At 31.5% G+C, this 20,988-nt stretch overlaps 4 protein-coding genes across 5 annotated transcripts; 3 read left to right on the forward strand and 1 right to left on the reverse strand.

The window, feature by feature from the left end:
- Positions 1–1,694: 1,694 nt before the first annotated feature.
- Positions 1,695–6,064, forward strand: LOC126774299 (beta-alanine transporter). Its single transcript, XM_050495754.1, has 8 exons — positions 1,695–1,789; positions 2,234–2,446; positions 3,057–3,243; positions 3,990–4,248; positions 4,456–4,705; positions 4,846–5,231; positions 5,431–5,609; positions 5,710–6,064. The coding sequence occupies exons 2-8, from the start codon at positions 2,244–2,246 to the stop codon at positions 6,049–6,051; spliced, it is 1,806 nt and encodes a 601-aa protein (XP_050351711.1). The 5' UTR covers positions 1,695–1,789; positions 2,234–2,243; the 3' UTR covers positions 6,052–6,064.
- A 606-nt stretch (positions 6,065–6,670) lies between these two features.
- Positions 6,671–11,265, forward strand: LOC126774292 (uncharacterized). The gene is made up of 2 exons (XM_050495743.1): positions 6,671–6,849; positions 9,126–11,265. The coding sequence occupies exons 1-2, from the start codon at positions 6,758–6,760 to the stop codon at positions 11,200–11,202; spliced, it is 2,169 nt and encodes a 722-aa protein (XP_050351700.1). The 5' UTR covers positions 6,671–6,757; the 3' UTR covers positions 11,203–11,265.
- Positions 11,266–11,881: 616 nt separating this feature from the next.
- On the reverse strand, positions 11,882–14,068 carry LOC126774318 (dynein axonemal assembly factor 4-like). The gene is made up of 3 exons (XM_050495786.1): positions 13,270–14,068; positions 12,832–13,031; positions 11,882–12,137 (listed from the first exon to the last, which is right to left on the reverse strand). The coding sequence occupies exons 1-3, from the start codon at positions 14,066–14,068 to the stop codon at positions 11,904–11,906; spliced, it is 1,233 nt and encodes a 410-aa protein (XP_050351743.1). The 3' UTR covers positions 11,882–11,903.
- Positions 14,069–15,476: 1,408 nt separating this feature from the next.
- On the forward strand, positions 15,477–20,881 carry LOC126774327 (phosphotriesterase-related protein). 2 transcript variants are annotated; one of them, XM_050495797.1, is made up of 7 exons: positions 15,477–15,581; positions 15,965–16,111; positions 17,322–17,573; positions 17,992–18,249; positions 19,139–19,303; positions 19,628–19,845; positions 20,424–20,881. In XM_050495797.1, the coding sequence occupies exons 2-7, from the start codon at positions 16,090–16,092 to the stop codon at positions 20,559–20,561; spliced, it is 1,053 nt and encodes a 350-aa protein (XP_050351754.1). In that variant the 5' UTR covers positions 15,477–15,581; positions 15,965–16,089; the 3' UTR covers positions 20,562–20,881. The 2 variants fall into 2 exon arrangements, with proteins under 2 accessions (XP_050351754.1, XP_050351755.1); XM_050495798.1 differs by lacking the exon at positions 15,477–15,581 and having other exon boundaries at positions 15,939–16,111.
- Positions 20,882–20,988: the final 107 nt, after the last annotated feature.

The following is a 20,988-nucleotide window of genomic DNA, read 5'->3' on the forward strand; positions in this document are numbered from 1 at the left end:
TTCGTTAATCAGTGAAACTCTTATGAATTTAAAAGCACTTTTCGTCATTGTTTCGAAATCGTCACGCTATAGGCTTAAATTAAATTTAAGCTAACAGCGGTTCGAAAACAAGATTCTATCAGGAAGAACCGACAAGAAAACCAGTAAAGACTATTATCCACCAGTTAAATTGCTTTTTATTTTTGTTACATGCTTATTATGTAAAAAAAACTAATTATATGTATATTCTGCTTAAAAATAATTATAGCTCGTTTTTGAAATTTAAATAATCTTATATTGAGTAATTTGCCTTATCTAATATTTTAAAAATATTAGATAAGGCAAAATTTGAATAAAAACGCTGAAAACGACCATGACAAAAGCCTTGGCAGCATTTTACGGTTACTCTTCCCGTTTCGCAACGATTCCACTGCGCTTTTACAATGTAAAAATGAATAAGCGTTTGTTGCAACACCGTCGATGGACATTGGTCCCTATTTCATCAACTGCGACCTTGATTGGTCGGTCAGGAGTTGTCCTTTCGCTGCTCCAATTATATCGCTAATCGAATTGACTAACTGCGGTCTACGAATGAGATAATTGCACACGCGCATCCCATAATGTATATTGGGTGATGTCAATCTTCAATAGAAAATATTAAATATTATTGATTTATATAATGTTTTACTTTCTTGTAAAAAAGAAAAATTTCGTTAACATAAGTTAATATTACCTATATCAACAATTTTTCAATATTTGGATATATGAGATAATAATAAAATCGTTAAAACCATTTTAACAATTCATTTTCTATTACTAATGTATGAAATTATTTTTTGTCTTTAAAAAAATTGATATCATTTAAAACAAATTTTATTATTTTAAAAACACACAAAATACGTAATATTAAATTATTTTCATAAATAAGATATCACATAAGAATATACTTATATATTGTTACCGTTGCCAAAAAAACTAAGACAATATGAACTGGGGATTCCCTATGCCTGCTCACATTATACTTGAATTCTACCAAAATATAACTTTATTTGCTTATTATCCAATAAGGTCATTTTAATGGAATTAATAATATTTTGTAATCATTTACCACTATAATAAAATATTCAACACTTATCTCACTTGGCTTAAGAACGGTATCAGATATCGACAATACTAACTTTGAAGTTAACTATTAAACTTCAGTTTTAATTAAGAAACATTTATTAAAAAGTGTTTATATAGGTCTTAATTGTAACTATGATAATTAAAAAATTATATCGGCATAGCAAAATAAAATGATAATCATATTACTCTGCCAGTGAACTCATTAAACAGTTACTTTAGTTACGAATATGTCAAACTAGTAAAAGTAGTAAATTGTCTATGGATTCATCTTAATAATTTAATCATATTTATCTAATCAAACTCATCCTGGTCAAATATTTTTTGTTGACCAGGATGAGTGTATGAGTAGGATCTCTACCGGATACTTTTCTAGTAATAAATACTTATACAGAGACTTAGTAGATAAGCGAAATAAATCATAAACCAAATAGATTTTTTATTAGATAAATAGAGATTGAATAATTCAATAGAAAATAATTTAACAATGGAAGTAATTGTTTTTCATCCGACTGTACATATAACCGGTAGCCCATTAGGGTCCCGAGTATAGTACGCTGGTTGCTCGTACGTTGTAACAGTCGAACGGCCCACGCAGTGCAATGAAGACCACGTGATTATCAAAAAAGACTCGTCAACGAAAAAAGTTTAAATTACAATAGTACAGTTAGAACCATTGGTGGACTGGGTAAGCTGCAAAACGAGACGAATGGTGTCTCAGATATTTTTTTCAATCTTATTTTGTAACATGACTTATTAATTTTATTATTAACTCCGGATTTATGCCTAGGCCTACAAGGCACCAGCATACGTGCCTCGCCAGCCGAGGGGCCCTACCCAGCCAAAAATATTTTTTACTTTAATCACGTCCAAATAGAGAAGAATCAAATTTCAAATTCATTAGGGGCCTTGGATCTCTAAGCTCAGGCTTGGACTAATGAAAAGTATTATTTGTACGATACTACATCATTTCGAAAAACAAAATCTAGTTCTATAAAATTTATGGTACAACAAAAAAAATCTATCACCAACAAGTACCCGCTGTTATTTATAAAAAAAAAAATTGATTTCAGTTGTAATTCATACCCGTTGGTATATTTATTACATAACAATAATTTAAAAATATTTTCAGTGTTTAAAATATGGATTTCGATGCTATTCTTGAAGATGTTGGCACTTTCGGGAAATACCAGAAACTTGTAATCTACTTCATCCTATTGCCTGCGGTCATACCGTGTGGCTTCCATGCGTACGCGCAGCTCTTTATGGCAGCTGACGTTAAGCACTGGTGCAGAGTGCCGGAGTTGGAACCTCTCGCTAATTTAGAGCTTAGTAAGAACCTAAGGTATAAAACGCTCCCAAATCAAAATGTTTAGCTTCAAAATATTTAGTTTACGGTTTGAGTATTATATCTATGTATCTTGTGCACAAGCGCTTATATGATAATGCCCATATTTGAGAGAAAATGATTCTATCTACGTCAATAGGAAATAAACGGACATTAATGAACATATACATATATTTGGGGCAATCTTAGTTCAGCGGAGAATTGTTAATACCAAATATGGATACAATCATGTCAGCGCATATGTACACGACATATATTAAAGAGAAACATCACTTTTTGGATCAACGTTGATGCGACAAAGTTCAAAGTTCAGCTGGAATCGAATCAATGACTTCCATACTATATATATATATATATATATATATATATATATATATATATATATATATATATATATATATATCGCCTCTTCTGCAGAACTTGACATATTATTTACAAATTTACCCAAATTTCTTACGCGTAAAAATATAATATAAATATGCGTAATACTCATATTTAGAAAAATATAATCTATATATAAGCTAATTTACCTTAATTAATTAGTAATTTTCCTTTACGTCTCTGTTGATGTTTATGATAAATAAAATAAACTATAAAAAAATTTCAGCATACCCTTAAACCTAAAAAATGGTCAATTCGAGTACTCTCAATGCAGTATGTACAATTTGAACTACAGCAATATCATGTTAAAATATCCAGAAATAGATGAATCTTATCAGGTAACAGACGTTATACCCTGCAACAATGGATGGAATTTTGAATTCAACGTTTACAAGAACACAGTCGTTACAGAGGTATTTAGATAATTTTACAAATTAAATAAAAAATATTTGCAATCATTATAAAATTAATAAAGAAAATAATTAAGAAACCGATTTTACAACATCTGCAATTAAAAATATAAATAGTAAATGAAAATGAAATAATAATTGTTATATGTTTAAGGGAGTATGTCTTCAAGACGAGTATACTTGGTTGTAGGGCTTTGTGCAAGCCCGTCGGAACGGGTACCACTTACTCATCAGATCTTACCGCCAAAAAGCAATTTTTTTTTTGTCTACATTGTTGTGTTGATTGGCTATGGTGCCACTATATATGGGCAATGGTGAACACTTAACATCAGGTGGCTCATCTGCCTGTCCTCCCAACAATAATATAAAGAAATAATAACAATAGCATCACTTACTTTTTACAGCAAAAATATAAATTTTACAATATGTAGAATATAAAACCATTAATATTAATACAAATGTATATAATAAATGATGTGACACATCGTTAAAAAGTATCAACAATTTATGGCCCGAGTACAAATAAATACAAGGCAGTTAGTTATATAAAAATATATATTGTGTAATTTATTTTGAAACAACTTAATATCATAGAAACTTCCCATACAAAGCTCTGGTTATACTTAGCTCTAAAATACAAATAGCCGTTTTTGGTCAAAAGGCCCGACGGTGTTTCAAGAACCAAAAGCGCAGTCAAAGGCAAATATTCGGTTAGTCTATAAATTAATATTAAATAACTTTTATTGCAGTGGAATCTGGTGTGCAACAAAGATTTCTATCCAACACTTGGCTTGGTGCTTTTGGCTGTAGGAGGAATAATCGGCAACTATATTTTTGGCTATCTTCAGGACACTATAGGCAGGAAGCCATCCTTCTTTATATACCTGGCTATTGAGTGTATGTTTGGAGTTGCAACAGCGTTCGCACAAAATTACTATATCTGGATCATTTATAGATTTGGTGTTGGCTTCACTGTGCCTGCTATAATGGCTACGCCATACGTTTTGGGTTTGTATTTTTATAAGGACGCTAATTTTTGGTATCTTTCTCAAATAATTGAGTGATAGAGTATCTCGAGAGTTTGTATATTTTTGCTTGGTTAAAACAAAATATTCTTTTTTTATTTATTTGTATCTTTTCATTATGAGTAGGTTTTTATTAATTAGACATGAACGTTTTTTTATAAATCTCTTAAAATGTATGTATTGTTTGCAGCAATTGAACTTGTAGGACCTAAATGCCGAACGCTCTGTACAATACTGTCAAATATAGCATATTCCATGGGACTTATTATGCTGGCTGGTGTGGTCTACTTAGTGCGTGATTGGCGCCATTTAGCATTAGCGACTACGTTACCTTTCATTAGCTTCTTTCTTTACTTTTGGCCGATGCCTGAAAGCCCTAGATGGCTCTTAGCTAGGGGTCAGTTTGAAAAAGCAGAAATTATTCTAAAGCAAATGGCCAGGTTCGTATAGAATTTGCTTCGATCTAAATTTTTCGTTGAAATAATATATATATATATATATATATATATATATATATATATATATATAAATGTTCACATTATTTGTATGTTTTAAATGGCTGAGTGCTAATTTTTCACAGAATGAATGGAAAATCTTTACCAGCAAACTACATGGTGCATCTACGACGAAAATATGAATCGGACAAACTTAAACAGGATTTGGAGAAAGAAAAGTCGCGAAAATATGGAATTTTAGATCTATTCAGAACGCCTAATTTACGAAAGAAAACAATCATTATCACTTTTATTTGGTTCACCAATACTAGCGTTTACGTTGGCCTCTCTTATTATGCACCCGTTTTAGGAGGAGATGAATTTTTGAATTTTTTCTTAGCTGGCGTAGTTGAACTACCAACTTATATGTTTCTGTGGCCTTCGATGGAAAGGTTGGGAAGACGGTGGACTCTTTGCATGAGCATGGTGGTCGGAGGAGTCGCGTGCTTAACTACGTTTTTAGTTCAACATGGTAAATAAAGTCTAAGTAATTCTAGGCACACATACTTCTGTAGATAGATAGATATAATATTATTCGTTTTAGACAGAATATGTTAAATATTACTCGAAATAATTGATGTGTTCTCATACCTAAAATTAATTATTCACTAAAATTATTTTAAAAATAATTTCATGAAATTATATAATTATATTTATTATCTTTCTTACAGAAACCAATGTCACTCTAGCGCTTTACTGTGTTGGTAAAATGGGAATATCTTCAGCATTTGTCGTACTTCCTCTAATGGCGTCGGAATTATATCCAACGGTCGTCAGGGGTCTCGGCATGAGCTTGAGTTCAGTCTTAGGAATGCTTGGTCCTATATTTATACCAATAGTTAACTACTTGGTGAGTATAGACCTGGTGAGATAACAAATATAGGACTCATAAATAACTAAAAATTAAAACTTGATCTTCAATTATTCTTTTAACCATCAATATTTTTTAGGGTTCAGACATAATGGTTCTTCCGTTAATAATAATGGGTGCTTTATTAGTCGCTGGTGGAATAGCAAGTTTACTTTTACCAGAAACTCTAAACCAGCATTTACCTCAGACTCTAGAGGATGGAGAAAGAATGGGGCTAGATACTGAATTCTGTTGCAGTCCTCCAGTAAAGGAGACCAAGCGACCCACGGAAACAGAAATCCAAGAAAACCATAATCAAGTTAACTGTAAAGATTGTAATGCTCTGTGTACTTGCCAAATGGTAAACGTAACTTTGAATGAAGATGTAGCTACTATTATTGACAAAAATAATGATAAAGTTGAATTTGTAGTAATTAAATAAAATTTAGGAATTATTTTTGTATTTTGATTTTTTTTGTCAAAAACTAAACGGTTGTAAGGACGGTTATAAGGCCTTTAAATATACACAAAAGAATACGATTGATGTATGTATGTTGTCGTTTAATAATTGAATACATAATGCAAGTACCTAATTACGAAAAATTAGACAATGATAAGAACCAAACCAGTTGACATTTAACTATTTCATCTGAAAACAACTATTAAATATCTATATACAAAGTATATGTACAAAAATTTGATACCGAAAAATAGATTACTATGAAATGACAAGGTCCAAATTGTGTCAAAATTATAGCTACTTAATATGCGGTGGGAAAACATTTCCAAGACAAATATCAACATACTATAATTTTCAAAATAAATTCTGGTCTAAATTTAGTAGGTTTAATAGACCTTCAAGGCGTCGGTCTTATCCCCAAGATGCGCCAATAGATGTTTTACATAAAACATGACGTTTGTTTTTAACTATAGCTATAACTGCTTTTGCTTTTCCGGAAGTGGGAAAAAATATTTAATAAAATACTATCTTTCATCATCATGTAATTAGTTATCTGTAAAGCGTATTACTTTTCTTATTTGTTTTATCTGTGGTAGAATTATAGTTGTCAACATCATATGTTCTTGCGGCGAATATTTCGATATTATGAAATAATATATTACATTAATAAATCGTCTTTTAATCGAATATGGCTTCATCTTTTCTACGTACTAATGTGATCATCAGACATTTTAAAAAGCCTTTTTATCAAAATAAACGCAACTCTGGATATGTCGTGCTGTAAGTTATTTTATTGATATGAAGCTTTTATCACCGACGCATATTTTCTTTAAATTGTATATAACACTCCAATCAAAGTGATCAATCAATCTTTTATATAAATTCCCTTAACGTATCATTACATAAAAACTAAAGGTTTTGTGTCGGAAAATGTTATATTAGGGTCAAAAAGGTACTTATGATAATTACATTTATTCAAGATCATATTACATTATAACCAAGTACATGGATATTGATGGTGTATAGATATATATACACTTAACATTATTGATCGTTCAATAATTGTAGATAGACTACAATTGAATAGAATAACTTTATTGTATAAAAGAACAAAAAGATATTACGATTATTGTTCGTTATGGAAAATGTATAGTCTCGCCTATCATGTGTTTGTTGGGTAAAAACACAGTTAAATTAATTTAATATGAGATATATCGAAACACGTAGTTTAGACCCCGCCCGGTGACACTGTTGAGGTCATTTGGGCGAACAGGAACAGGTCAAATCGAAAGAAAAACAACTTAGTTGGGTGATTTTTAAGTTGGAGCTACACTTGATAATGGTAACAGGGAGCCCATGTCACATCTTATTCCAGCTCTTCTTAAACCCCTCTATGGATTGATTGAAGAGTCAACAGTTGCAATCAAAAAATAAAATAAATACTATGTATAAAAGACAGTGTTATTGCTAAAAGATTAAATCTATGGAGACAATCTTTACCTCAAGAATAAAGGAGTTTATTCATTTTAAACGAGTATTGTCTTAAATTTTACTTCATTCATATAAATTAAAACTTTGCATATGCTTTTCTTTAGTAAATTATAGTTCACACTATTGATAATTTTAATCCATTATTATTTTCATATTAAGATACATGAGTTATATATATAAAGCTGTCTTAGGTTCATAATCCTTGTTTCATTGTAAATTTTTGTTGTAGGTGTTAGAGAGGGATATCCAAAAAGTATTTTTACTATTTTATTTTGTTTCCTTTGAAGTTCTTGTAATTTTGTTTTTTTTTATTTTATTATTAGTTTTAGCAGCATTACCCCATATTTCGACTAAATATAACAGATATGACTTGACCAAGGAGTTGTAGATAGTATAGCGTAGTTTCTGAGGTATATACCTAGAAATATTTTTTACTGAGCCAATTAAAGAGGAAAGTTTTACCTTAATGTGGTTTATGTGGTTGATGAAAGTTAGAAAATTAGGTATTTTTCGCAAGTTTGCTTTTTGATTCTAATGTTGTTAACAGTTAGCGCATCATGCTGTGGAACAGTTTTATTTTTCTGTTTAAATATTATATAACATGTCTTGGAAGCATTTATTGTTAATAGATTATAATGGAACCATTCGTACAAAAAATCTAGATCTTCTTGTGCTTTAGCAATAATATCATTTATGTTGTATCCAAAATAAAACAAGCAAGTGTCATCCGCATACAAAGTTAAGTGACCATGTAGTTCCTGAGATGTTATTTATATATAAAAGAAAAAGAAGTGGTCCCAAAAAAGAGCCCTGTGGGACTCCATAGGTGATAGGGCAAAGCCACACTTTGGACACTTCCAATTCTAACAACTTGCGACCTGTTTGTGAGATAAGATTTTAATATTTTAAGTATGTTATCTTTGATGCCAACGTTTTCAAGTTTATGTAATGATTTATGAATATTTTTTTTTAAATAATTAAATTTATTTAAAAAAAAAATTGTATTAAAATTTACTTTAAGCAAAAACCTAGAGTACTTTGGCCACCGGTATGCCATTGCAAATAATAATCAAACCATACAACTCCACTATGTCTCTGTATAGCCTTATAAGTTAATAAACAATGTGGTTATATTATCAATTTTTTTATCATTTATATCTTACATAAAAGTCGAGATGGCCCAGTGGTAAGAACGCGTGAATCTTAACCGACGAACGTGGGTTCAAACCCGGGCAAGCACCTCTGAATTTTCATGTGCTTAATTTCTGTTATAATTCATCTCGTGCTTTTCGGTGAAGGAAAACATCGTGAGGAAACCTGCATGTGTCTAATTTCATCGAAATTCTGCCACATGTGTATTCCACCAACCCGCATTGGAGCAGCGTGGTGGAATAAGCTCCAAACCTTCTCCTCAAAAAAGGGAGAGGAGGCCTTAGCCCAGCAGTGGGACATTAACAGGCTGTTACTGTATTACTGTACTACTGTATCTTACATAGACTACAAGAAACATAAAATTAATAATATTCTGTTCATTTGATTTTTATTATTCTATCTCTTTTTTCCAGCATACCAGAGATAGGCGAAGATGGAGATAAGAGTACCCTTCTATCAGATAATGGCTTACCAGAATTTAATGATATTACTATTGAGAAATGTATTGCAACTATCAGCAAACAGAGTTTGGAATATGAAAATGGAGTCAGACAAATAGAAGCATCAAGCTTGAATTGCAAAAATGCATTTGTAGAAATTTTTCACCCACTCGAAAAGTTAGATAATGAATTAGAACTAACATGGGGTATGGCAAAAACTTTGTATTTAGGTAATAGTTCTTTAATGCCAACCAAATCATACATTCAAATTCACGAAAGAGCACATAAAGCTAGGTCATCAAAATTCAATAGTATACCAATATTTCATGCTGCCGTTAATGAGAAAAATCGACTGAAGAAAATAACTGATGAAGAACAAAGGCTCTTAGATAAGTATATTCTAGAAGGAAAGCTAAATGGTTTAGATATAAAAGGTGTGAAACGCGAGAGACTCAACAATGTACTAAATGATATACAAAAACAGAGAGGTATAATCAGGGATAAAGTCAATATTGCCACAAAGATTTTCAGTAGTATAATTAATAATGAACAAGTGGCGAAGGAATTTCCTGAAAGTCTCGCTAAATCTATGTCAGTTAATAATGATGCCAACAAAGGACCGTGGAAACTAACACTGCAACCTCACGTCTATGAACCTTTTATGCAATATTGCCCTGATAGAGAACTAAGGTGGAATGCGTGGCAAGCGCATGTACAACGTTGTTCAGGTTATGGAAACAAGGATTTAGAAACAAGTACCGTTGTGGAAAAGTTACGTGGCTTACGATTGGAGCAAGCAACAATATTAGGCTATGATACATATGTAGACATGAGTATGGAAACAAAAATGGCAGGATCAATTGAAAATGTGTTAAATGTTCTAGATGGTCTGCTTGAAAAGGCAAGACCAATGCAAGATGTTGAACTTCTATCACTTCAAAATTTCGCAAAGGAGAGGGGATTTGACAAAAACTTGGAACTCTGGGACATTCCATACTGGCAAAGAAAACAAAAATGGTCACTATATAATTTCGATGAAAATAAAATACGAGAATATTTTCCACTACCCAAAGTTGTTAACAGCCTTTTCAACTTGTGCTGCACACTGTTTAAAATTCAAATCGTCGAAAGGTCAGATGTACATACTTGGCATAAAGATGTTAAATTTTACGATATTTATGATGAAACAAGCAATAGACCGATCGCTGGTTTTTATTTAGATCCGTATGCTAGGGAGGATGAAAAAATTCGAGTATATGATGACGCTGGATGGCATGTATCCATACGTAACAAAAGTTCCATATCCTCTACACAGCCTCTTTCAGCCCTTATTTTTAACTTCCAAGCACCAGTTAACGGTCAACAGTCGTTGCTTTCTTTCAATGAGGTTAATGTTTTGTTCAAACGATTTGGGCACTCGCTACGGCATTTACTGACTAAAGCAAATTATTCTGAAGTAGCTGGATTATCAAATGTAGAATGGGATGCGGCTGAAGTTTGCGGCCAAGTGATGACACATTGGCTTTACGATCCAAATACCATTCAAGGTATCAGTGGTCATTACAAAACGGATGAACCATTACCTGAGGAAATCATCAAAAATCTTCAAAATATTAGAAGGCATATGTCTGGTTTCGATTTATGTAAGGAGCTATATCTTTCTCGTCTTGATTTGGAATTGCATTCTAAGAAGACGTTTTGGAGAGATTTAGTGCAGCAACTGTGGCCGAAATATAATGCACTGCCGTTCGACAAATACGATTCACATCCACTCTCATTCACGAAAATATTCTCCGAAGAATGGGGTGCCGCTTATTATTGCCATTTATGGTCCAAAATGATCGCAGCTGACATCTACAGTGCTTTTGATGAAGCCAGGGAAGGAGACCAAGACATTATGGCCATCGGAAAAAGATATAAAGATACGTTCTTAGCAACTGGCGGCAGTTGTCATCCCAGTGAAGTATTTAGAAGGTTCCGGGGTAGAGATCCGTCACCGCACGCATTACTAAACAATCTTGGTCTTACAAAAAATACTGTAGAAGAATAGAATGAACATTGTTCATATCTATAGTTATAGTTTTATTTCTACAATTATAATGTTCGCGTTTTACTTTTTTTTTTTCATTTTTGTAACCTTATAATCTCACACATTCGCCTTTTTGTTTTGATAAAAATAAGCTAAAATATTTATATAACGGAAGTAAATTAATATGATGTAAGGGTTAACAAAAAATTTATCAAAGTTGAAAAAAGCGCATTTGTACAAACGCACAAAGCTTTTAATTAATAAACTAATTTACAATGTTATTTGATCACTGACGTGACTTTTATTTAAGGTTATATAATGCTGAAGCCATTCCAAAAATAAGTGTACATATTCCTGCGGCTTCTAAAATGCCGATCATATCAACAAATTTCATTTAATTAGTCATTGGGCGATAGCAGCCGATTACAAAAGGCATTCAATGATTTCAGTATTTAGTCAAATTAATAAAAATAGCTGATCATCATTCCAGAAACTGAAATTTAAATGGAAAGTTATAAAGAAGAGCATTTTAATGAGATTCAGAGAACGTTTTATTTAGAAATAATTAAAAATCGTTTTAATAGTAGTTTTATATTCCTATTTTTAACTTTATACTCTTATCTTGAATCTTAAAAACTTATTTGATACGAAATTGTTTATTTATTATCTACGGCAATAATAGTAATATAAATCTAGTCTAATTATTATTAAACTGGTATAAATTATTCCGAATCTGGATCCTGTTCCCACGCCCGCTCCATGTCATAAATGTCTTTTTTAAGATTTTCGTCATCTGGCAACAGTTTTGCGGCTGCTTTCATTTCATCGATGGCTTTATTTAGATATCCTAAGCGAGCAAGCGCAGCAGCTCGACGTGCAATACATTTCCCGCGGCTTCTTCGATTTATTTCGCAAGCTGGTTTCATCAAGTCGAGAGCTGTGGAACAATCATTCGCCTGCCAACAGAATAATAATAAAAATATCATATCAAATAATTCTGTACTGAACACAACAATACAATTAGTTTTATATGCATCATAACAAAGAAAGAATTTCTTGAGGCGTGGATATATATAAAATGGGCTTATTTGAATTGCATTCAACCTTTCCGAGTAACCGTTGTCGAATAATCTTAATAATAAATACCTATAGCTTAATTAACATAATTTATTGTATTTCCTCTTCGCTTTAAAACTATTTAAAATCAACTTGAAGTAAAAGAAATAAATAAGCCAAGTAGCCCGTTTTTATTGACACATCAACATATTTAATAATAAGTGACTTTGGTAAAACACTGTTATTATTTCTAGATACTTGGTTGCAAACAAGACCACAACTTTAGAGCTTTGGCGTTAAGTCTAGCATATTTGAGGGACGTTTTGTGGAAAAATATTTTAGCTTAACTGCAAAAAATGTACACAAAGAAAATAATGTGTAGGTACACACACGTATTTTACGAATTTTTATGTCACCGACAAAAAAAAACTAATTTGTTATATACAATATACAAATTGGTAGCAATAGTAAGTATTTAACAATAAAACATAACGGTTACCGTTGCATGTCTTAATAATCATTAACCGTTTACTGTATTACTTTTATTTAAACGCTATAAAAAGGTAACCATTTTTAATTAGGAAAATTACTTACACATTTATTAAAATTCCCTAAAGAGAAATGCGCAGCCGCTCTATTGGCAAAGAGACTGGGTAACTTGTCTGAAAGAGTAATCCCATGAGTATAAGCACTTATTGCTCCCAAAAAGTTACCACTGCGAAAAAAATCATCGCCCTTTTCCTTGCACCATTGTGGATCTTGTTCTTCAGGGCGCAAATCTTCCGAAACAAATCCTAGAAATATATCATAACAACAAGTTTGTTCAATGTTAAATTAATTTTCAATATTACATAAATACAAAAGCCCAAGCAAAACGACCGGCCCGCAAATATAACAAAACCAATATGTTTAAATTATAATTATTAATGATAACGTATAAATTTACAATACAGTTCGTATTAATTTCTCATGTTAACGTACTATCGTAAATAATTACATTGAATGCATTATCATATATAAAAATGTGATTACCAGTTGCTCTTCGAGCTTGTGTAATGTTTTTTAGCCATATATCTTCTTCTCGAGCAGTAGATTCTCTGCTAGGTGTTGGAAAAGACCGAGGTGTATGTGTTATTTCTACTTGTGCCATATCTCTCAGTTTTGGTAAAACCCTTTTTGCTGTTTCTTCGCGTTTCTTATCAATATATTCTGACCTTACTTTTACTTGCATGGGAGTTCGTTTATCACTATCTTCGGAAATATTTCTTTCATTTTGAGAACTAACCTCATTTGAAGATGGTAGTTCAGTTATTTTAACACCACAATTTTTATTGGTACCATTTTTCCAAATTTCTAATTCATCCATTGCCTTTTTGCACTCTTCATCTCTTCTAGAATCCATTATTATATGCTGCTTATTATCAATGTCCATTGCTTGTTGAACAGTAAACCTAGCCAAGTTACTTTTCATTATTGCTTTATTTTCAGATTCATTCTTAGCTCTTTCTTGGCATTCTTCAAGGACTTTTTGTCTTAATTCCTTTTTATCTTCTTTGGACAAGATTTTTTCTAAATCACTCCAAATGCGGTCTTCTTTCTTAACTAAATCTATTAGAAGACAATTATCATGTACTATCGTACATTTACTTTTTGTCATATCAACTTCGTGCATTAAAAATAATTCAAAGAAAAAAGGACTAAAATTTGCCTTAATATAATAATCAGATGAAAATAGATCAACTTTTTCTGTATAAACAGAGGGTATGGGAACTCTTAATTGTATACTTGTGGAGTTTTGATTCCATGTGTAATCCTTTATAACAATAGGCATTTTTTATACGATATATGGAGAAAACTTTAAGTATGGACACTATTTCTGTAACTTTATTTAATTGTTACCATGGCAACTTTTAATGTACTTAACTGGTGCTAGTTATAATTTACTCTGACATATCTCTGACTTATTCTGATAAAATCAAGGTAGGATTTAAGGAAAGCCTATTTAACTGTCCAGTATCGTGACGATAATTATTAAAAGTTTGTATGAAATGTTTTAATATAAAAGTAACGTTAAAATAACAATTAGTACTGCATTTTTTGTCAATTGTAATTTATGTATGTAACACCACCAACCTGTAACATAATGTACAAAAAATGAATATTAATTCAGTTAGTTACAATTAAATAAAAGTTATTCTATATGACTAATAATGAAATACCTACTACAATAATATATGCCCTTGGAATGTCTGGGTTTTTATATACTATATGAGTTTTACCCATTATCAGGCTATTTCCTACCAAAGCGAATTAACTACCGTTAGATTTTAAAGCAAAATTGACAAAATATAATATTAAGTATAAACTCAAAAAATATTTGCTAAACGGTTCAATATTATAACGAATAATTTGTAAGAATATTTAATATTATACGTCTGTACGCTCATAATACGTACAATATTAAAATAGCTTTATTTTGCTTTATTATATTTAGTAAAAGCTCATCTGTATATTATTTTGTGTTACTTTGTTTTCTTTTTATTAAGTTTGATGTGTGTGTGTGTGTGTGTGTTTTAATTATACTATCAGTTTGTCTACAGTTTATGTTTATTAGTTTAAGCAGCACCCAAACAAGCTGACAAGTCTCATGGGTGTCAAGAATAAAAATAAACATTAATATTTTGTTGTAAATGAATAAAATAAACAAATAAATGGTAAATTCCTTAAGCAGCGGGGTATGAATATACTCAAGAGTATAATTTGCTGTGCAGAACAGATCATAGAACACAATTGGGTGCGCACACGTAATACCACTCTATTCCATAATTGTCATAATCCGATGGAATGGTAGATCTGGCACGAGCGGAAAATATATAAAATTATGATATAAGAAGTATTGAAGAAGTTCTATAGAAAACGTTCTCAATTTTTTTGTTCTATAATGGTTTTACAATAACACCTTAAAAAAGCCACATATTTCATGTAAAGTATAGCTCAGAAAAGTCGCATAGGTAAGTGGCTAAGCACTTATTTAAAAAATATATGATAATGTTTTTAAAATTAAGCATTTACCTACTAGGCTACTTGTTTTCGATATGAATTTGTTTTGAGTCGATATATCCAGAATTTCTAGAATTTGCCCTAAATTGGTAAATTTAGAAAATTGACATTGGCAATGCTACTGGGGAATTTCCCTATTAAAATAATGTATTCGTTCGTCTAACTAGTAACTACTTTATAAGCATTGTCTTTATACACTTTTTGTTAATTTGTTTGTGTTTATAGTCTTGCACTTGAGTTTTATTGATGTAATCTCTGAGTAAGAGTGTTCTGTTATTATCAAGGTAAAGGACATTTATTAAGGTTATTGGTTATTCTATTTATAGTTTTAGTTAAACTTTTTATCAGGCTGTGAGGTGTAACGAGTTATAGAATATTTTTTTAAATCACGGTGCATCAAGCATATGAAGACATATTATTGATTGATTTACTTTGTGGATAACAATATTGACTATAATATATTACCCAGTGGTAGTGGTAATACACAAAAGAGAATATTTCAATAAAGTATATAACATTATCTATTTTAAATACGTAGTTTATAGGTTTAACTATATAAAAAGTATTTTTTTTATTGCGTTGAACTACATATGTAATTAATTTACTAGCAATAATACCACAATGATAAATTCATTGTGGTATTGTGCTTATCTCCTCCGCCTTTCAGATAACAGTTTTATAATAATTATACTCAGTGCCAAGTAATACGACTCAATAAATTCACATATATTTCAATTTATTTTGTCTGGATAACTACCGTTCTGCGTTGCGACGACATTTTAAAAAAATAATATGCCTTACAAAGTACAGACAGGTAAGCAGAAATAGTATATTTTAGATTTAGAACGATAACTTTTATTGTATTAATGGTGTAATATAAGTGTAATTACCGTAACAGCCTGTGAATGTCCCACTGCTGGGCTAAAGGCCTCCTCTCCTCTTTTTTGAGGAGAAGGTTTGGAGCTTATTCCACCACGCTGCTCCAATGCGGGTTGGTAGAATTCACATGTGGCAGAATTTCAGTGAAATTAGACACATGCAGGTTTCCTCACGATGTTTTCCTTCACCGTAAAGCACGAGATGAATTATAATCACAAATTAAGCACATGAAAATTCAGTGGTGCTTGCCCAGGTTTGAACCCACGATCATCGGTTAAGATTCACGCATTCTTACCACAGGGCCATCTCGGCTTTTTTATTTATTAAGTGTAATTGGTGTAATATATATATATGTAATGGTTTTGTTTCATCTGTTCAATAAAATAATGTACTAAAAAATTGTTAAAGACAGATCACTTATGTACATTATTGAAATAATGCAATTATCCTAATTTATACATAAGGGGTCGTCGATGAAACTCGTGATGTTTTTTAGGAACTTTTTAAGCCTCTTTCCCCCTGGTGATATGTGGTTAGGTTTTATACCAGCCCCAATACCCAAAATCAAGTTTATTTTTTTAGTACAAAGTATATTGATATTTTCAGAATATTATCTTTAAATACAGGTATAATCTGATTAATTTTTCGTTTAGAAATAGTGCGTTCTACGAAAAATAAATACACTTGATGTCTCATTAAACCACCCTCCCATCTTTGTGACATTTCATGATTTTTTTTCGAACCCCTCCTTCCTCTTTCGAGCCTCACGTGATTAATGGGTGATCCCAAAGTTAACATACACAGTAACAGGAACAGCCTATAAATGTTCCACTGCTGGGCTAAGGCTTCCTTTCCCTTTTTGAGAAGGTTTGGAGCTTATTCCACCACTCTGTTCCAGTGTGGGTTGGTGGAATACACATGCGGCAGAATTTTGGTGAATTAAAACACATTCAGGTTTCCTTACGATGTTTTTCTTCACCGAAAAACACAAGATGAATTACAAACAGAAATTAAGCACATGAAAATTCAGAGGTGCTTGTCTGGGTTTGAACCCACAATCATTAATTGAGATTTATGCGTTTTTACCACTTGGCCATCTCGGCCTGTCTGTAAGTTAACATAAAATAACTATTAATAATTTTCAGTGTTGGGAGAAGTAGGTCCTGAAACCTTAGGACCAACTCTCACTCATGAACACTTGGCAATGAATTTTTCACATTTTTATCGGAAGCCCCCAAAGCTTTTAGCCGATAAATTTGACTTACATATGAAGCTGGAAACAATGGGATTTGTAAGGCAGTACCCATATAGTTCTAAATACAATCTGTCTCTAAATGATGAATATGCAAATTATGCTGTTTTACAAGATGTACAATTATATAAACATTGTGGCGGTGGTAAGATTATAACTTTGAATATTAACTGCAATTATTTAAAACTTTCTTATAATTACTCTATGACTTAAAACTTGTTTTTTTTTTAACTTATTTAGGTGTGTTGATTCACCATTTTAGGGGAAAATCTTATGGGTTCACATCACCAACATGCTAATGTTAACAGTATATCTTTAACTATGAGGATGATTTGTTGCTTTTAGTCAACACTGTTCCATATGCAATATTTATTTTAATTTACAAATTATGAAAATAAAAAAATCTGCACCTGTATCATGCAGTCTGCATGAAGGCCAATTTTTAGTTTAAAATATTCCATAAAAAATACATATTTATAATGATAGACAAATAAATTTAACACAGCGAAATAAATAATATACATGAAAAAAGTATTTGATCTAAAATAAAAATGTTTACTCAGGATGCATAGTGGAAAACACTACAGAAGGCTTGGAAAGGGATGTTAAGTTTTATGAAATGGTATCAAAAGAAACAGATGTTAAAATCGTTTCTGGAACTGGGTTCTATATAGCAGACATGCAAAATAATGATTCCCTGCACAGTACTAAAGAGGATTTGTATGACCATATGTTGAAAGAACTAACAGTGGGCTGTGAAGACTACCCCACTGTAAAGGCGGGTTTTATTGGAGAAATTGCAAGTGTTTGGCCATTGAGAGGTAGATGTTCTTTTCGTATGGAGTTATGCCGTCATTTTAACATTAACTACTTAGGTATTTGTTTGATAAATAATAAAGAGATAAACAAATCTATAGAGATTTGTTTGATTAAATATTTTAGTCTCCGATGATTTTAGTCTGATTTTAGTCTCTGATGATTTTTTTAAATAGGTAGACTGTGAAATGGATGACCTGATAGTAAGTAGACCTTACCACCCATAGACATTTAAGTTTTGAGGTTGAATATGTGATGTGGGTGGGTGGTACGTACCCAGGCAGGTTTGCCCAAAACCCTCACATGACCTACCTATGTTTAAAATATATATTATGGAAAAGATTTGCAACATGGTTAGCTTAATAAGGATTACTATTTTTACAATAATTGTCACATTATAGTTATCTGTTAAATTTAACTGCCATTAGTAGCTTTTAAGAATGTAGATGCTGAGATCTCTGATTCGCCTCTCTGATCTTATCTTTTACTGGTGGTAGGGCTTTGTGCAAGCTCGTCTGGGTAGGTACCACCCACTCATCAGATATTCTACCGCAAAACAGCAATACTTGATATTGTTGTGTTCCGGTTTGAAGGGTGAGTGAGCCAGTGTAATTACAGGCACAAGGGACATAAAATCTTAGTGGGAACTAAGATTTTATGTCCCTTGGTGGTGGTTGGTGGCGCATTGGATATGTAAGCGATGGTTGACATTTCTTACAATGCCAATGTCTAAGAGCATTGGTGACCACTTACCATCAGGTGGCCCATATGCTCGTCCGCCTTCCTATTATGTATTTCCAGTTAGTTCTAATTTGCCAATATTTATATAATATTCTTGCAACCACAAAATATTTATTTGAGTTTTTTAATAACATTTTTCTATTTTATATCTAGATTTTGAGCGTAAAACAATAATGGCAGCAGGTGAAGTTCAAGCCCAGGTTGGTTGTGGAGTTAGTTTTCATCCACATCGGGTACCTGAGGCACCATTTGAAATAATCAGACTCTACCTGGAGGCTGGGGGCAAAGTCGAAAAGGCTGTCATGTCACATTTAGATAGTAAGTTGTTTTCATGTGATTAATGATATTATAATAGAATTGCATGAAATATCATTTATTACAAATTTTTAAACATCATTTATATTCATGTACTGATAAAGTTCTAAAATAAATTTACTTCATGTGATAATTTTGTACAATGTTACTTAAAAATTTTATTTAGTTATTAGTTTAACAATGCTGTCTTCTTTATAATGTTAAATGACACAATGGCAGCAAGAAATCAGTGTTTGATTAAACATCTGCTAATGATTTTTTTTGTAAGTACATAAGTACTGTTCTAGTATAATATTAAATATTTCTTTATGTTAACTTTTTTTCAAGGAACATTTCAAGCCCCTGAAAAATTATTGGAGTTTTCTGAATTAGGAACATACTGCCAGTTTGATTTGTTTGGTACTGAAGTGTCTTACTACCAATTAAACATTGACATAGATATGCCATCTGATAGTCAGAGATTGAAAATGATACAGATCTTATTGAATGACGGCAACCAAGAACATATACTTATGTCCCATGATATTCATACGAAACACAGACTGGTAAGTGGAAACCTAATTGCATTAAAGGAGAGTATGTTTTCTGTGATGAAATATAAACAATAGCCTAATGACTTTCATACACCCTAGAAGTATAAACAGTGGCTGATTATTGTTATTTTAGTGGAGTAATTGTAAAACAACATCAATATGAGTATGAAATTCCTATTGGCTGCTGTAATCAATCTCTTTATTATCATTTCGACATCTTCTACTAATACTGCTTAATATGACTGCTGAGTTTTAATTCACCTAAGCATCTCTACCAACATACCTAACCTATGCTTAATGAAAGTATTGTTAGTATAATAAAATTACAGACCCTATGTGTTTGGACTATACATACTTTTGTTATATAGTATTGTTTGTGAAATCCTTACAATTACCATTTATTTTTAAATTTAGGACTTGACGTCCACCCAATTAAAAGTTAAGTTAGTCTTTTTGAAATAAGATGACAAAGGTGTAATATTTCTAGTATTGGCATTTTTTTTATAATTCTGCACAACAGTCAGCACATTTATATCGTATCAATCACATATTTTAATCATTAAATTTAACCTTGAACTTTAATATTGCAGACTCCATATGGCGGACATGGATATAGTCACATACTAACAAATGTTATACCGAGGATGAAAAGTAAAGGAATGTCACAAGAGGTTATTGATGACATAACAATACACAATCCGGCAAGGTGGTTGAGAATTAGATATTAAATTATTGAAATACTATTGGTCAAAACATATAACAAAAATATAATAGTGTAGATGTATGGTGGATTTTTAAATAACATGTTATGTACTCTACATTCTGGTAAATTAAATTTAGTAAAATCTCTAGCGAAGAAGCATTAGTGTTGCAAAGTGTCAGGCGAAAAAGACCTCAAACTCGAATAAAAAGTATCCACTCATTTTTCTTATAAATCTAATAATTTTCGCAAGTATCAATAATCTATAAACCAGTTTTGTAAACCAGATAATGATATTGCTAAGCATGAACATGTAAGAATTATTAGTGAATAAAAATATTATATTTACATTCATCTTTTATTTCTGATATGCATTTAATTCAATTTAAAAAAAAAGTTTATAGTATATTAGAATAGCAAGAGGAGTAAAGATAAACAAACCTTTTGCTATATTC

The sequence above is a fragment of the Nymphalis io genome, chromosome 16, assembly GCF_905147045.1.
Source record: "Nymphalis io chromosome 16, ilAglIoxx1.1, whole genome shotgun sequence".
Lineage (NCBI taxonomy): Eukaryota > Metazoa > Arthropoda > Insecta > Lepidoptera > Nymphalidae > Nymphalis > Nymphalis io.

Coding starts and splice junctions, on each gene's coding strand:
- LOC126774299 (XM_050495754.1), top strand. CDS start 2,244: ATGGATTTCGATGCTATTCTTGAAGATGTTGGCACTTTCGGGAAATAC. Junction 3,244..3,989: donor AGAACACAGTCGTTACAGAG/GTATTTAGATAA, acceptor CTTTTATTGCAG/TGGAATCTGGTGTGCAACAA. Junction 5,232..5,430: donor TACGTTTTTAGTTCAACATG/GTAAATAAAGTC, acceptor TCTTTCTTACAG/AAACCAATGTCACTCTAGCG.
- LOC126774327 (XM_050495797.1), top strand. CDS start 16,090: ATGCCTTACAAAGTACAGACAG. Junction 16,112..17,321: donor GCCTTACAAAGTACAGACAG/GTAAGCAGAAAT, acceptor AATAATTTTCAG/TGTTGGGAGAAGTAGGTCCT. Junction 18,250..19,138: donor AAGTGTTTGGCCATTGAGAG/GTAGATGTTCTT, acceptor TTTTATATCTAG/ATTTTGAGCGTAAAACAATA.
- LOC126774292 (XM_050495743.1), top strand. CDS start 6,758: ATGGCTTCATCTTTTCTACGTACTAATGTGATCATCAGACATTTTAAA. Junction 6,850..9,125: donor AACTCTGGATATGTCGTGCT/GTAAGTTATTTT, acceptor TCTTTTTTCCAG/CATACCAGAGATAGGCGAAG.
- LOC126774318 (XM_050495786.1), bottom strand. CDS start 14,068: ATGCCTATTGTTATAAAGGATTACACATGGAATCAAAACTCCACAAGT. Junction 13,032..13,269: donor ACAAGCTCGAAGAGCAACTG/GTAATCACATTT, acceptor ATATATTTCTAG/GATTTGTTTCGGAAGATTTG. Junction 12,138..12,831: donor TAGGGAATTTTAATAAATGT/GTAAGTAATTTT, acceptor TTCTGTTGGCAG/GCGAATGATTGTTCCACAGC.